Source organism: Bemisia tabaci, chromosome 4 (genome assembly GCF_918797505.1).
Source record: "Bemisia tabaci chromosome 4, PGI_BMITA_v3".
Classification (NCBI taxonomy): domain Eukaryota; kingdom Metazoa; phylum Arthropoda; class Insecta; order Hemiptera; family Aleyrodidae; genus Bemisia; species Bemisia tabaci.
In genome coordinates this window covers 32896040-32912246 of record NC_092796.1, presented here as the reverse complement: position 1 = coordinate 32912246, position 16207 = coordinate 32896040, and the positions used below count along the sequence as shown (strand labels likewise).

General features: G+C 44.3%; 1 protein-coding gene across 1 annotated transcript in view; it reads right to left on the bottom strand.

Annotated features, from left to right (window-relative positions):
• Positions 1 to 16207, bottom strand: part of Dad (Daughters against dpp) — a 71378-nt gene that overhangs the window by 31520 nt on the left and 23651 nt on the right. The window contains exon 3 of the mRNA XM_019050979.2: positions 11315 to 11389. Coding sequence (XP_018906524.1) covers positions 11315 to 11389 — 75 coding nt within the window. The remainder of the gene's footprint in view (positions 1 to 11314; positions 11390 to 16207) is intronic.

Here is a 16207-nt window from a genome sequence, read left to right as displayed (position 1 = left end):
AAATCGAGGAGCGAAATTCGGTGCCGGAGTCTGTGTAGCGCCCAAAAACCCCGGTCTATATGAATGCGAAGTGCAGTGAGCAGTTGAGCACTACAGAAGCGTACGACACTCCGCAAAGAGAGTAGATTCTGCTCTGTAATAGTGTCAAGTGATTCCGTGAGGAGCATGGATTCCGCTCCGCATTAATACCACTTGGTATTTTATTTTTAAAGACCTAGTGCTGATATTTGAATCAGTGAGCACGAACAAAACTGCACAGTAGATGAAGAAATTAGTCGAAGAAAAAGGTTTACGGTGCCGGAAGACAAGCACTTACGGACATTTCAAAGGTCCAAGTTGGAACAGTGGCGCTAACTTCAATAACTTTTATAAAGGTTGACCGCCTTTAATGAAAGTTGCGCATTATCGCGTTACCGAGTTGGTATGTTTTCGATCTCACTGATTCATTTATCCTATGTACTAAGAGAATGAATGACGCAGAAGTTCTGTATATGTGGGAAGTGGAGTATTTATTCGGTTCATTCGGTGATTCCTGGTTGTTTCATTGCTTTCCGTGTCAAATTTAACGCAAGTCGTATCAAACTCAACACCACAGGGTTGGTTTGGGACTAACTTCCTCGAAGCAACAAAAACACGAATGTCTTCCTCAGCGTAGTGAAAGAGTTAGGTAATTTTTAGGCTCAGATACGCCTGAAAATGACTGATAAAGTTGAGCAACTGGTTCAGCAATCCTACCCTAATAATTGGCAAAAACTCGCTTGCTTTCAGAGTGCTCACCCCGGCAATAACGAGTCATCATCAGGCGAATTACATTCGATTTACTGCTCAACAAACTGCTCATCAACCATCATCAGGCAGAACGTAGCGTTGAACTCCGAAATTAACTTTCGTCTCATCCGATTACACGGCTTAGATCTCTAATGCCAGGTCCCTAAATTATATCGGCGGACCTCACCGATCGACACAAGCCGAAACCAGCATTTTCTTTTCCAGTGGCGTGGCGTGCTTTGCGATATATCGATCGATCTGCCATTTAAACCTATGGAATATAGTCGATAAATGGGGTGTTCGTACCGAACGCCTTAATAATCGATTATTTACCATAGCTTCAATTGGGTAAATATTGATAATCGATTGTACACGCCACGTCACTGCTTTTTTTCGGGGCTCTCGATGACGGACGAGGAGGAAAACGGGTTGGGCGCTGGGCGAGGGGGCGAAGAGCCGAAAGGTTGATGAATGGCTCAATTCGGGCGGGCACTAAATAAGGCACTGTCGGCACGGAGCGCGGGCCAGGATCGTAGGAAGGCGCTTTTATTGCCCTCCGTCGGTCGCCGGTCGGCCGCCGAACCGTGACCGCGGCGCCCCGGCCCACGACCCGCGGACGCCCCCCCCCCCTCCCTTTCACGATACAGCTCAAAGCCCCCTGTCATTTCAGCACTTGAATTCGGACTCTTGAATTACCATAAAATAAGATTTCAAGCACCAAAATCCTCCGATACTTAAAAGTGAGATTGAATAAAAACAGGAAACTACCGATCAAAGAGTCTTGATTGCTTTCCTGTTCTCCTTGTTTTTTCAGTGTATTTTTTCTTGATTCAAGACTAGAATTGAAAGTAAGTGTGAGGATCATAAATTAAGAAAAGCCTGTTAATCACTTCATATTTAAGGATGGAACCTTTTATTAAAAAAATGTAAAAATTAAAATTAACATTTTTTTAAAGATAAACACATCCCCCCCCCCCCAGATTCTAACAATTTTCCCCAAAAATTTAGGCTTGACTGATCCTTAGCAGTGATTAAGAAAAAAGTTTTCTTCAAAATTATAAACGATGACTTAATTTTTTTTAAATATCTTGATTTTTTTTTTAAAAAAAAGAGGTGAGAATGTTATCTTTCAAAAATTTCGACAAATGATCAAAATGAAGAAAGTAAGAAAAATTCGTGTGTGTTCCGGAAGAGCGATAAAACGCAAGAGGATGGAAAGCGAGTTTTATTTGGTCGGGCAACAAACTAAGGTCTGCCGCTGGGTGGCGATTTGGCAGCGGAGGGCGCCTGGACTGTTGCAGACGCCGACGCCGCCGGTCCAAGGAGTCTCTCGTTCCGTCGGCGGCCGCGCGTTTGGCGTCCGACGTGACGTCGGCGGCGTCGCGCCCTGTCGCGGAATTCGCCGCTCGCTATTCCGCGTCGTCGTCCGTTCGGCCGAGCTCTTTCGCTGTCGGCCGAGTGCATGCACTCAAAGAGAATTTAAATTTTCCCGCCCTTTCAGTCTCAGCCTTCCATTTCAAATACGGCCTACTTCCGCGGATAATCGGGATTCAATGAGCGGATGTGGCGCTATATACTAAAAAAGGTTCTATCTCCTCAAATAATTGTTAATTTTAGAAACGAAACATAGCTCACTCAGAGATTTCTTCTCAAACATGAAATTCACAAAATTTCAGACACACTCAAACTCTCCATTACCTCATTTTCGTTCTACCTCCTCAAATAATTGTTAATTTTAGAAACCAAATATAGTTCACTTAGAGGTTTCTTCTCAAACATGAACTTCACAAAATTTCAGACACATTCTAACTCTCCATTACCTCATTTACCGATTCCCTGGCAGGTCCCTGGCTCCAAAATTTTCGAGAATCCTGACTTTTCTTGAACTTTGCACGAAACTTCCACCTAGAACTATAACCCCTCAAATCACGCTAACTTCTACTCAACGCTGTTCAAAACTTCCAGTTTGCCTTAAATTCCCTGATTTTCCAGATTTTCCGGACGGCCGAAAACCCTGGTTTCGTGCTTCCGGACTCCCAATTCTTCAAAATTGACCATCTCATTAACGCACATCCCATTAACTACGAATAGCAAGTGACTTTAAAACGGACCTCCGCCCGGTGGACAGCTTCCCTTTATCGAGCCATCGGTTTCTAACCGTCCACGCGCCACCGTCGACCGTCGACGAAGGCGCAGCGTCCCCGTCCGTGCGTTCTCAACGTGGGATTTGGTGAGTTCAGAGCCTAAGCCTCCCCCTCCACTTGGGCGCACGTCATTGGCGAACTGGTCTGATTTGGGTGGCGGGATTGAATGACCTTAGCAGTCGCTTCGTGTCCGATAGCGGTCGCCAATGCGTGGCTCGTTTCGTCGGCTCTTGGCTGGCGCCTCGCACAGCTAAACTGCCGTGCTAAGGAAAAACGCCGTATGAACATTCGAGACTTGCCAAATTTCCTACGATAAACTATTTATTTTTGAAGAAAATTATGAATATTTGTCCTTGAAATTTTCAGGGACTCTGGGTGAAATTAAGCATAAAATTATGTAAAAAAATAAAATAAAAATATTCATGTTTACCAGGAAATTCTTGTTTTGTCATAAGGATTTTGGCAACGCCTGAAAGTTCATACGGCGTTTTTCCTTAGCACGGCAGTATAGGTCTGCCGTCCATAGGAAGAAAGATTACATTTTCACCGAGTGCAAAAATTACAATCTGGAATGGACCGAGGAATTACGGGTTCGACAAGGAACAAACGAAATGAGAGAAGGAACAAAGAAAGGAATTCGAGAATGGTCCGATCAAAGATTACGAAAAACGTTCAATTTGTGTAATCTTTATTCTCGTTGTGACTCCATCAGGGGGTGTTGTCTTGACTCTCAGTATAAAGGGATTCTACTTGCCACGCCACCACTCTATGTGGCCCACCACCACTTTTTATTTCCTCTATGGGCGCCTCGCCCTGGTCGAGACGGTTGTTCAGTGTTCACTCCGTTCCACTCTGTTCGGCTCCGAGCTGTTCAGGTTACGAAACGAAGGAACGAGTATGCTGCCGTTGCTCTACTGCATTGCCCCGAGCTCCAAGCTCCGCTACTAATCCGGAATTGACTCGACTAGACCCGGCTCAGCGTCGCGACGCCGGCCTTTCGACGGTGCCTTTGCGCATACATATTCAATTTAGTCAAGGCATTACGCACTGTGCCCTGCTGAAGCTGGAAACTGGTGGATTGGGGGACACTTAAAGCGATTGAGCCAGCAGGCTGATTGTTGAACTTGATAGACAAAGCGACCGATGAGGGAGACGTAGGGAAAATGGAAAGATCCTATTGGTTGAAACGGGTGGTTTTCACAGACCCGGGGGGAAAATGATAGAGTAGTAATTATAGAATCTCTCGAGGGCTGCTGCTAGTTGGTCTTGCCTTCTCAGTCAGTTGTAACCACCCGCTTTCACCACCAAGATCCCTCCATTTTCCCTCTTTCTTCTTGGTCTATAGCTTTGTCTATGAATTTCAGTAATCAGCTCGCAGAAGAGCTTTCTGAAACAATTAAGCGCTGAATGCATTATATGCGTATAAGCGATGATTTAAGCTTAATGATCAGCGAAAAAGAATCAGATATGCCCAATTAAATGCCTAGTTTCAACGTCCAATATGATCGGAGGTATCGCCCTCCGAAAAGCAAAGCGGATGACGTCATCCACAACGGCTGGGCGTACTATGATTCCTTCCACCTCGGATTAATCGATTAGTGATTTACACCATAGCACTGGTTCCTCGATGTATCATAGGTCGGTTGCCATGGACGCATTTAATGTGACGTCACATCATGCTTTAATTTCAATATCTCGAAAGTCGAAATGTGCCCTAACAAACGAACACAACGTTCGTCCGAAGACTAAGTATTATGTCACGAGCTTATTATATTATCAATTCTTGTGAATGTCGTCTCAAACGTTTCGGAAATGACTAGCTTTCATAATTTTACGGTCCCACGGATTAGTGTTTTAGTTTTAAGCTAGTTTCAGCATTCATTCATCAATTGTTCGTTTTGGAGGTTATGTTTGTTTGTCGGGGCCCATTTCGATTTTCGAGATATCGCACTTACAATATCGCTCCGTGACGTCACCACTAAATGCGCCTATTTTAGATCTTAAAAGCCCTAAGACCTAAACTCCAAAATTATTGACATGTCCATACTCTCCGCATAAAGGTACTTTAACCAGCCTTCCCACCCCTCCTCTTCCCCCCGCACAGTGTGTCAAAACCCCAATCTAGCTGCTCAAAACCCCCCTTATGTCAAGTCAACAAATGGTGTTATTTATGGTCAGAGTGGGTCCACAGGCACCCACTGGTTACGTATCTATCATGGTTATCACAAAAATAAATTTTTTGGTCGCTAAAATGATAGGGATTGCAGCCGGTAAACCTCCAGCCTCAATCTCGCCATCAGGAGTGGTGCCACTGTATTGATTTTTTTTAGAGTACTTTGGGGCGAAAAAGGGTCATTTCTGGATGAAACGAGATGCCAAAGGCCAGAGAAAGGAAATATGACCGTTGATTTCTCCAAAATCATTATTTAAGTATTATTGGACCGCGTTAAACAGAAAGGAACCAAGCCACATCAGCTGTTGCCAACTTTAATACGGCAATTTAATTTTGTACATGAAAACGGTTGTGCAGATTTTCGTGCAAATTTCGGTGAATTTTCTCCATAGTACCAAGCTAATTCCTTAAACTTTTCAAAGTAATCCACACAAACTTTCTCTCGTAAAAAATTAAATTGCCCGATAAAATTTGGCAATAGCTGATGTGGCTTGGTTCCTTTCTGTTAAACGCGGTCCAATTGCTCATTGAAAACAGTGCCCAAGACCGTTTACTTTTCCTGGCTTTAATAGAGCCGCAAAAGCGCGGAACTACACGGAACACCATGAAACTTATATGAGAGTGTTCAGAAAACTATCTAGATTTGAAATGTCTTTAGTTTTACTGCTACCTTCCGCAACCTTGAGAATAAGAGCACATTTTGTTCGGCGATTCCTAGTGTAAAAGCGTGCGGGCGGCGTTTTGCGATCTCCTCCTACAGGCTGTCGCAGGTGAAGTGAGACGGAGGCAGCATCTCACCACGCGCGCTCGGTCCCCTGATTTGAGTGAGCCTTATCATGAGGCTTTTCACCGGATCAGATAAGACAGTGTGGTGGCTCAGTTGATTACATCTTTCATTATTACTTGCATGATCGGGGTTCAAATCCCGAGCAGATCAATTTTTTGAAATTTTATTTTCTATTTCATTACGATTTTCCCATTATCTACACTGTCATGGAAGGGGGAGGGGAGTCCTCATAAATACAAAGTTGCATCGTATTTTTAACAAGTTTCTTGTATGATTTGAAACAGACTTTCTTATTTATTTCTAATGAGGAAAGGTTTCGGACATGGTTTATGAAACGTAGGAAAATGAAAAGGAGGGGGGGGGGGGCTGGCCGAAATTTTCCTTTACTGGCAAACATTTTGAAAATATTATCTTTGACTTATCACTTAGAGTTGCCGAAACGTATCATTTTAATAATATGGAATTCATATTTTTTGGATGGTCAAATGAGAAATTCGCCATTTTGAAATGGAATGCATAAGCCCAAGACATCCTCCAGGACTTATTTTGGATCGGAAAACACAATTTGACTAATTTTTGGGGTTCATCAGGTCACATAAGGCGCCTAAAACTTAGTTGGAATTTTACGATTTTTACATGAGTTGAACAGGATTTTTAGATAGCCGCCATTTTGAAAATTTTGATGACTAAGTTTTGAAATTTTAGGTGAACCTTCTTCAAGCTTACACTAATGCCTGTGCGAAATTTGGTGGTTATCCGACCAAATTTAGAGACGTGAAGAGGTTTTGAGCAGCTAGATTGGGGTTTTGACACACTGTGCCCCGGTCCCCCAATGTGGCGTGCCTGCGGTCCTACTCGGCCACCAGCCGTCGGCGTTGCCACATCGGGCCGGAAAAATGCATGAACCTGGAACCGGTTCGTTTGGCTTTTCGGCAATTATCTTCTCGGGCTCGTTAAAACAATCGGACGGGGACGTCGCCCCCCTCCCCCTCTCGGAGGCGCATCCCCGTCGTCGGGACCGGCTCGGCTCTCGTGACGTGACCGGTCTGCGGGGTTGCCGCTCCGCTTGGATTCCGATCCATTTTCGGGCGGAAATGCAGTCCGACGATCGAATACCTTCGCGACTCAGCGCGATTCACCCGTCCTGCGGCCTCGTTATATTGAGATTGATAGACAAAGCTATAGACGAGGGAGACAATACGCAAATGGAGGGATTGAGATTGATAGACGAAGTTGTAGACGAAGGATACAATAGGCAAATGGAGGGATCCCATTGGTGAGAGTGGGTGGGTGGTTCAGAGATGCAAAATTGAAGGAAACCGAAACTTCTACATTAGTCTCGGTTAATTGTCCATGAAGCGCGTAGAAACATAATTCCGTCGAAATACTCCCAGATATTGTACTTCTGAAATGCTTCAATGTCATTGAGTTTTTCCAACCAGGGTGTCTACCAAAACAGGCTGACCAAAAATCAGTGCTTTTACAGTACTTTTTCAGTACATTTCCGAGTAATTCGGTACCTCCTCTACGGAAAAATTCAGTGCTTATTCAGTACCCTCATATGGATTGCATTTTGCAATAAGGAACCACAATCTCTGTCTCTTCCGTTAAAGCAGCTTCCTGCATAGGGAAACCGATGGCATCTATGCTGCTTCTAAAATAAGCCAGAAATAGTGGTTCCCTATTGCAAAATGTGGTCCATTTGACAATATTCAAAAAATTTCAAAAATTTGAATTTCCCGCTCAAATTGCAACAAAAATGAAAACAATTCTGGACCTCCTTGCGGAACTCCTGCACTTTTTCAATACTTCCGGACCGCCCTTAAAAAATAAGTACTATTCCCGGACTTTCCGGCAATTCCTGACTTGTAGACACCGTACAAGTTTTTTTTTTTTTTTTTCCATTCCATGCCACCCTGTGCACCAATGTCTCGATTTAATGTTTTTGAGGACGAAGGCCTATTTGACTATGGACGCGTACAAATATCGGCAGTCCTAAATTCTAGCGCATAAGTCTTTCTTCAGCTCCAAACGGGAAGGCGACGCAGCGCGGCGCCGGTGACGCGACGGGCGCGTCGGCGAAAAGCCGTCGGCCGTAAACTGGCTTTGGAATTGCCAGTAATTTATTCGATGCGTATCATACTTATCGTCCGCCTTCGATTAAAAATTAATTGAATCCGGCTCGAGGGACCGATGCACGCGAAACCCGGCATCGCGGCACATAACTCCTCGAGGATCGTGCCGTCCTCTTGGGATAGAACAGCCTAAGTGCCAGAAAACCCACGCACAAGCGCGGTTTCGACTCGGAGGCGATCGCGATTCTGACGATGTCGTTACGGAGCCCCTAAATGGAAACTGAGAAATTTTTCAGCGAGAGGAGGCGCTACTTAAACTCGATCTGTATCACGGTGCCGGGAATTCTTGCGCTTACCATTCCTTAAAACATTCTCCTACTTTTTCCGGATTCGTAACACTGGGAAAAAAAACACATTGGATCTAGAGTTCAGACTCTTGAAAACATTGACAAGAAAAAATACTCTTGATTCAATCAGATCTAAGCTTAAATCAAAAGGATATCCGCTCAAATTAAGAGGCTGGGTTCTTGATTTAAGCTTAAATCTGATTGAATCAAGAGTATTTTTTCTTGTCGATGTTTTTGAGAGTGTTCCTCATTGACGGATCCAGGAAATTGGCTACATTGTTCTTCTCCATTTAAACCTGAGGAAAAGTATCGATTCTTGGAGGGGCTGGGTGATCCGATAAGGATCGATTATTTGTCATAGATTTAGATGGAGGGAATCCGGTGTTGGCAAAGTGCTGGATCCGCCTCTGAAGTTCCCTCCTTTCCACGATTTCGCACAGGCCGAAAAAGCGCTTCCACAAAAAGTGATTACTTTTTTTCCATTGGCCAAATGATAGTAAGGAAGAGCTTATTTTACCATTTATGCCGGACGTCCCCCCCCCCCCAAAAAAAGTGAGGACTTTACAATTCCCGCAGGCTTTTCACAATTTTTCGGCGAGCTTGTCCATCATTTCCATCTTGATCTAGTGACAACTAACAAAACCTCTTTTCAGCCAATTTCGGTCCATTTTACGAATAAAATTTTTGTCTATAGCTTTGTTTATCAATGTCAATAATCAGCCCGCCAGGCCCGGCCGGCGGGCGTGAGCGGCACGCACCGGCGCTTGGGCGCCGGACTTTCATTGCCAAATAGTGCCGAAAAATCAACACTTATTCGCATTCGGCCCGTGGAAACTGTCCGCACTTTGTCGCCCAATTCGTCAACCTCGCACCGGACCCGGAACGGGGGCTGGGGGCGCCTGCCAAGATCGTTTTTATGATGTCAATCACCCGTATGATTTCGGCGCTGCGTCCACCGACGCCGCCCCCCCCCCCCCCCCCGCGTGCGGCGTTTCCCGTGCCAACGTCGCAAGGTAAGGTCGGCGCGTCGCCGTGGCTCCCAGACACCCACCCCCCGCCTCCCCCCGATGACGTCAACGCCTAAATCAGTTGGTAATGAGCCGTTTTGACTTTAGTTTCGGCGCCACACGCAACGCCACGCTGGGGAAAACGCCATATCGATGGCTGAAGTGCCAAACCACGTATCTCCATTGCGGTGTTTCAAAAGCTCTGCTCCTGTAGTATTTTTTGGAAGAGAAGCAAGGCAACTGTATAGCTTGACATTTCTGAGGATTATACTGATGACACATAAGTGAAGTTTTCAAGAAATTAAGTAGTGGACTATATAGTTTTTCGGAGAAAAAACAAAGTCTATAAAATAATTGTCCGACAAAATTTACAGATACTGTAAAAAAATTGAACGTGAGATCCTTTGAAAGATTGGGAGGAAAATGCGTTCGCTTTCCTGAAAATTCGTGATATATCGAAGGAAATTCGGCAGCGCTTGGTGGCTCACGCGTCGTTTTTCTACAGCACGCATATCGAAACGCTTTCGACGTCTATCGATCCTTTTCCATAGGTTTAAATAGCGGATCAATCGATAAATCGCAAAGCACGCCACGCCACTGTTACGTTCTTTGGTGAGGGAAACGACTATACGAGTCGTTGCACAAACCGAACAGCACTGGAAAAAAAAACAAAAAAAAACCAACAAAAAAAAAGACATTGGATCTAGAGTCCAGACTCTTAAAAACATCGACAAGAAAAAATACTCCTGATTCAATCAGATTTAAGCTTAAATCAAGTGCCAAGCCCTCCAATTAGAGCAGATTTTCTGTTGATTTAAGCTTAAATCTGATTGAATCAAGAGTCCTTTTTCATGTCAATGTTTTCAAGAGTCTGGACTCTAGATCCAATGTGTTTTTTTTTCCAGTGAGCGCATACGTCGTTTCTGCTAAGAGCGGCTCACATCGGGGCCGCGAAAAAAATTATGTCAGTCGTTCAGGAGGTACGAAACATGGATTCTGGACTTGATACCCGGTCCGGTGAACCGTTGCGTAAAATTCGGCTGCACAGAGGTCTCGTCGGGGGTCGCGACGCTGACGTCGGCGCCGGTCGCCGGGCGTTATCAGCCGGGATTAAACGTCCAACAACCCAAACCCGCCGAGAGGAGAGCTCGAGCGTGTAGTAAGTAGCGTGGACCCTTGTAAGTGTGCGTTGGTGTGTGCGCGGCCGGCGCCCAGCGCTGATAAGAGATCGCGGCGACGAACAACAGTGGCGCTAGCGAAGTTGACACACTGTAAACTTCGTCGCTCCGCTGAAGTAGGCGTATGAGAATAAAGCATGAGAGATATAACGCTGAGATGAAAATTATTTTCGAGAGTTACGCATAGAAATTACACCTTCGAACACTTCAACGTGTAGGTAATTGAATTGTAATTTTTCAAAAATTTGATTGGCGTAGTGCCAAGCCGGAATACGAAATCGTCACCTTCACTGAAAAAAAAGAAAAAAAACACATTGGATCTAGAGTCCAGACTCTTAAAAACATCGACAAGAAAAAATACTCTTGATTCAATCAGATTTAAGCTTAAATCAAGAACCAAGCCGCTTAATTTGAGCGGATTTCCTTTTGATTTAAGCTTAGATCTGATTGAATCAAGAGTCCTTTTTCTTGTCAATGTTTTTAAGAGTCTAAACTCTAGATCCAATGTGTTTTTTTTTCCAGTGTTCCAGCCAAAGTATCACAAGCGTCCCGCCGCCATTTTATTTTTTTACAGAGAAATTGCTCAACGAAGCTGTCCAGAAATTTTACTGAATTTTGCTTGTGCTGCCGATAAAATTCGGTGTTCTCAAACAGATTCAACCGACTATTTTATCGTTATTACAATAAAATGGCGGCGGAAATGTTTAAACGTCGCATGACTCTTGTCATAATTTGGGCGGAAGGTGACAAAATGTCGACCGGAATCTCAATATCTCAATATCCACTATAAAATAAAATCGTACTTCAAAAATATGAACATCAGATTTTGCCTTACCTTCTCCACTAGTTGTGAGAGACGCCCTTAATTCTAATTGCCCTCCCCTGACCTCCTTTTCGCTTGGGGCACGGTCTGAAAGAAAAACAAAAATCACGTCAATATAATTTTAATAATATGGGAATAAGAATTACGGTATTTTACAATGGGCCTGTTGCATGCAAGAGATACAGACGTATGAATAGACTTTTCAGAGGTAAAATGACACGAAAGTTACGATGGTCACATTAAAAAAGTCTGAAATACACTCCTTACTGCGCAATTTGCGTTGTTAGGAACGCGCTTTTTCAAATTCCCCGCGTCTGGGGGCAGTTTTCTAACGGAAACAAGTAACGGCAACTCGCGGCTATTTCCGGTCAACTGAAACTGACAACATAACCTGAAAATCTTCTTCTTCTTCTTCTTCTTCTTTGATGCTTTATTGGCTTCATAACCTGAAAGTCGGAGATCGTGATGTCGTGAGATGAAATGTAGAAGGATTGCGTTGGATACTTAAAAGTTGATTAACTTAGTTACCGCGTAAAGCGTATATGGACCACTATGAGAGATCACGTTAGGTTTGTAAACAAACTGAAGGAAAAAATAACAACAACAACGACTCGGCAGCTTCCGGAAATCACCGAGCCCGCCGTTTGCTCGTTTCTGGTGATTAGAAAACTGCCCCCAGACGCGGGAAATTTGAAAAAGCGCGTTCCTAACAACGCAAATTGCGCAGTAAGGAGTGTATTTCAGACTTTTTTAATGTGACCTAGAGTACCTGTATAGCGAGAGTATGGACAGATCGCTTCATGGAGGGCTTAGGGCCCAAAAGTGCAGCCACCCTTCTAACCAACTTCTAACGCACAAAATTTCACTGCCAGTCTGCAGATTCCAATTCTAACCATGATGGCAAAGAATGTACAGAAATGAGCGTTCTTCCGCGAAATTGAGTAAATTTATGCAAAAACTGAGTCAAACACGTGCTTAATAAACGACGGTTCGTAACAATAGTATTAGTAAATCGTTCTGGATAATTGAAATTCATAGGTTGGCTGCATTTCTGGGCCCTAACTTTATTCGCAGAAGCATCGGTGAAGGCCTGATGGATTTTCGGAGTTTCACATCTGTCCATACTCTCGCTATACAGGTACTCTAATGTGACCATCGTAATTTTCGTGTCATTTAACCTCTAAAAAGTCTATTCGCGCGGCTGTATCTCTTGTATGCAACAGGCCCATATGACAATAATAATGATTGGCAAGACTAGATCCTTGGAGTCTTTGCATAAAGTGGCAACCCTTCTGATGTATTCCCTTCCAATTTTTCAAAAATTCGATTAATCGAAAAACTACTGGAGACGGGTAGAGGCAACGCTGCTTGGCTGTGCCCCTGTTTCGTTTGCTCAAGTGTTTACGCGGCAATGCACGGCACATCACCGGGAGCCGGGAGCTTTCTCTCGAGTGGTGCCATCTCGGTTGCAAGATTCCCCTGACGACAACGACGACGCCGCGACAAGATGAATTGCACTTCGGGCGACTCCACGATCCACGATCGATACGAAAATCGCCCGACATGAGAAATGCCGATTGTAAAACGATTCTTCGAGGTCGATTCGAAATCGGCATCGATTCTTTAAGCCGAAATCCAAATGAGAAAGATTGCCTTCTTTTTGGGAGTGCCTGGATTTGATTTAAAAATAAATAAAATGGAAAAAAAAAACCCGAGAGAAACAGTAATTGTCTGAAAACAGTGAAAACAATAGTGATAACAATCAGGGTGTACCTAAAAAAATTTCAATTGCAATTCCCTGACTATTCCGGGTTTTCCTGAGAAAAAGCTCCGATTTTTCCGGGTTGTAGCGGTATAAAGAGCGAATTAGGACAAATTTAATGAAAAAACTATCCTTGGGAGAGAGAAGTAGACCCGGAAAAACATATCCTCAAATACAGTGGCGTTGGAAGTTACGACATGATTGAAATGAGAAAACTTTGAGAGAGCAGTTTTTCGTATCAGCCATGCGGGCGCCATAATCGGCAGATTATACAGTGACGAGCGTAAAACAGCCGCGAAATTTTCAAATCGCGCAAACTACCCGACTTTTCCCGCTTTTCCAGACACTAGATCGAATCCCCTTAATTTCCCATGTTTCCAGCCTGTAGACAACCGGCTAGCGATAGTACCCTAAATTTTCAATTCCAGAAAAAATCGCTTTAAAAAAAAATTAATTTTTGCCGAAGTCGATATTCGATTTTTTGCCGCTTTCAAAAATTTTGAATCAAAATCAAATCGATTTTTTTCCATATAATCGAATTCATTTTTCCTATTTAATCGAATCAATTTCTTCCATTTAATCGAATCGATTTATTCTGGAAAACCCGTCATTTGAAGCCGAGATGGTCGGCGTCGAGAAGCGGTTGAGCTGGGAGGCGAAGGCGGTATCAATTATCGGCTACTAATTAATTAGCGGTCGTCTTATCACTCGTCGGCCGAGATACAGTTTTATCGCTCTCTTCCTCCACTACTACCGCGCCAGCATCCACTTGTGCGTACCGTACGGTTCCGGGAATCTCGAGATCGAGGCTTGCCACTTCAAAACTCCCGGCTAGTGGCACTTTTTAATAGCTTCCAACCGTTTTAACTTGTAAAAGTTGTAACGGGAATCGAAGCGACGTATAGCTCGAAGTGCAAGTACCGGACTGGCTGCTACTTTTCCAAGGGACGGGAAACTATGGTAAGGGATCGATTATTCAGGCGTTTATTGCTAACACCCTATTTATCGATCCTTTCCCATATTATACCATAGCTTGAACTTTATTTTGCAATTAGAAACCACAATTTCTAGCTCATCCGTAAAATAGCGACGTCCAGGGTGTCTACTTAAACAGGCTGGCCAAAGATCAGTACATTTTAAAGAAATTCCGTACCTTCTGAACAGAAAAATTCAGTTCTTTTACAGTACCCCCCATGGACGAAATTCGATAAATTTCCAAAATTTTAATTTCTCGCTCGAATTGCGACAAAAATTTCGGACCTTCTCGCGGAATTTCCGCACATTTTCAGTACTTCCGGAACGCCCTAAAAAAAGTTCTATTTCCGGATTCTCGGAAATACCGAACTTGTAGACCCCTGGACGTCGCAATGAAGCGGAAGCGGCAGATACGTGGTTTCATTCCGCACTTTGACGATCGATAAAAGTACTCGAGACGCGTCACTCTTCCTCTCACCGGTGACCGGTGGCCGAAGACGAGAGTGTCGTCGGTCATCGGTATTGTCTCCTCTCAACTTGGACTCGGGCACGCGAGGAAGTCATTAGCGCGGGGTCTCTCGCCGTCCTGATTTCGTCTGGCGACCCTCGCCCTCAACAATGAGAATAAGAAAGAGGCTCTTCTTTTACGTCACCGGAGTCGGCGACAACCTTGAGGCGCCTCTGTCGCCTACCGCGTCCACCGTCGCCACCGTTCCGTCCTTCGGTCTAGACCGACGGACATGTCGCAGCGTCGCCGCCGCCGCCGCGATCGCGTAACGCCGTAACCCCGTTCTCTCGTGAGCCCTGGAAAGCCTCGAGTTTTATGGCCGTCAGGGCTCACGTTCAGCGCGGATGAGTCAACCTCAAAATGCGATCGGGTGGCGAACCTGCTGGGACTCGTCTCGACCTCTCGGACTGGACGGAGCGCCGTTATGCTGCTGTGCTCAGGAAAAACGCCGTATGAACCATCAGGCGTTGCCATATTTCCATCAACAAAATACCAATTTACTGGCGACATTTTGAATATTTTTCTTCAAAATTGGGAGATAATTTGATTCGCAATCTAATCTAAAATGTGTGAAAATTTCACTGAAAAATGTACATAACTTTTCTCGAAAACAGATGTTCTATCCGGGGAAATTTGGCAACTCTCGAATGTACATACGGCGTTCTTCCTTAGCACGGCAGTATGGAGGGCGCGAGGGGTTGAGGACACGCACGCAACGTCACAAGAGCGACACAATGAGAGGGATCGAATATGCCACAAAAGTGCGTTTAAAAATTTGAGGGCGCCTCGCTTGTCGTTTGAGCATGGAACGATGCAAGGTGGTAGGGTTGCACTTAAGAGATGAAAAATATGAAAAATTGGAAATTTCAGTTAGATATTTCACAAAATTACAGAGAGTTTTGAAAGATGTGAAAAAAATGAAACCAACATTAAGGGACTCAGACCACGCACGAAAAAATACCGATAAGCAAAAACCATTTGTTTTTCATTTAATTTCGCAAGACATTTTCCAATATCTTTCATATCTATCTGAAATTTCATTAAATGTTTCACATAAAACAAGTTTTCATTTTCAATGAAAAATTTCAACCCTGTGTGGTAAGGAAAAACACGAATAAGTGGCCTACTAGAACTTGTAGTGCGCGCTTGAATCACGTAGATTCTGATTCCTCTTAAGAGCCGGAAATTCAATTTTGTCAAAACGATGCCGAAAATATCGTTGATATTTCTTGGTTCGGGGTTAATTCCACTAATTTTAGTGACGGAAATTGTGTTCTACGTCAGATTATGCAGCAAAAACGTGAATCAGAATGCTTCAACTCGTGCATTGTCTGGTCTCAAGTGATTTCTAACCTACAAAATCTGTTGAAATGTTGAACGTCGCGTCGTTTCCGATCCAAACGAAGCACTCGCGAGCGCAGCTTTTTCGTGGGTGTGCACTCTATGATTTTCGGGAAAAACGAAAGCGGAAACGAAGCACTGGAGCGGACGGAGACATGCTTTGGCTGGAGGCGGGCGGTGTTTTTGTTTACATTTCGGCCGGGTGACCTCCACGGCCCCGCGACTGCCGCCGGGACAATGCGACGGAACTCTCACTAGCCATGCTAAGGAAAAACACCGTATGAGCCATCAGGCGTTGCCAAATTTCCTTCGACCAATC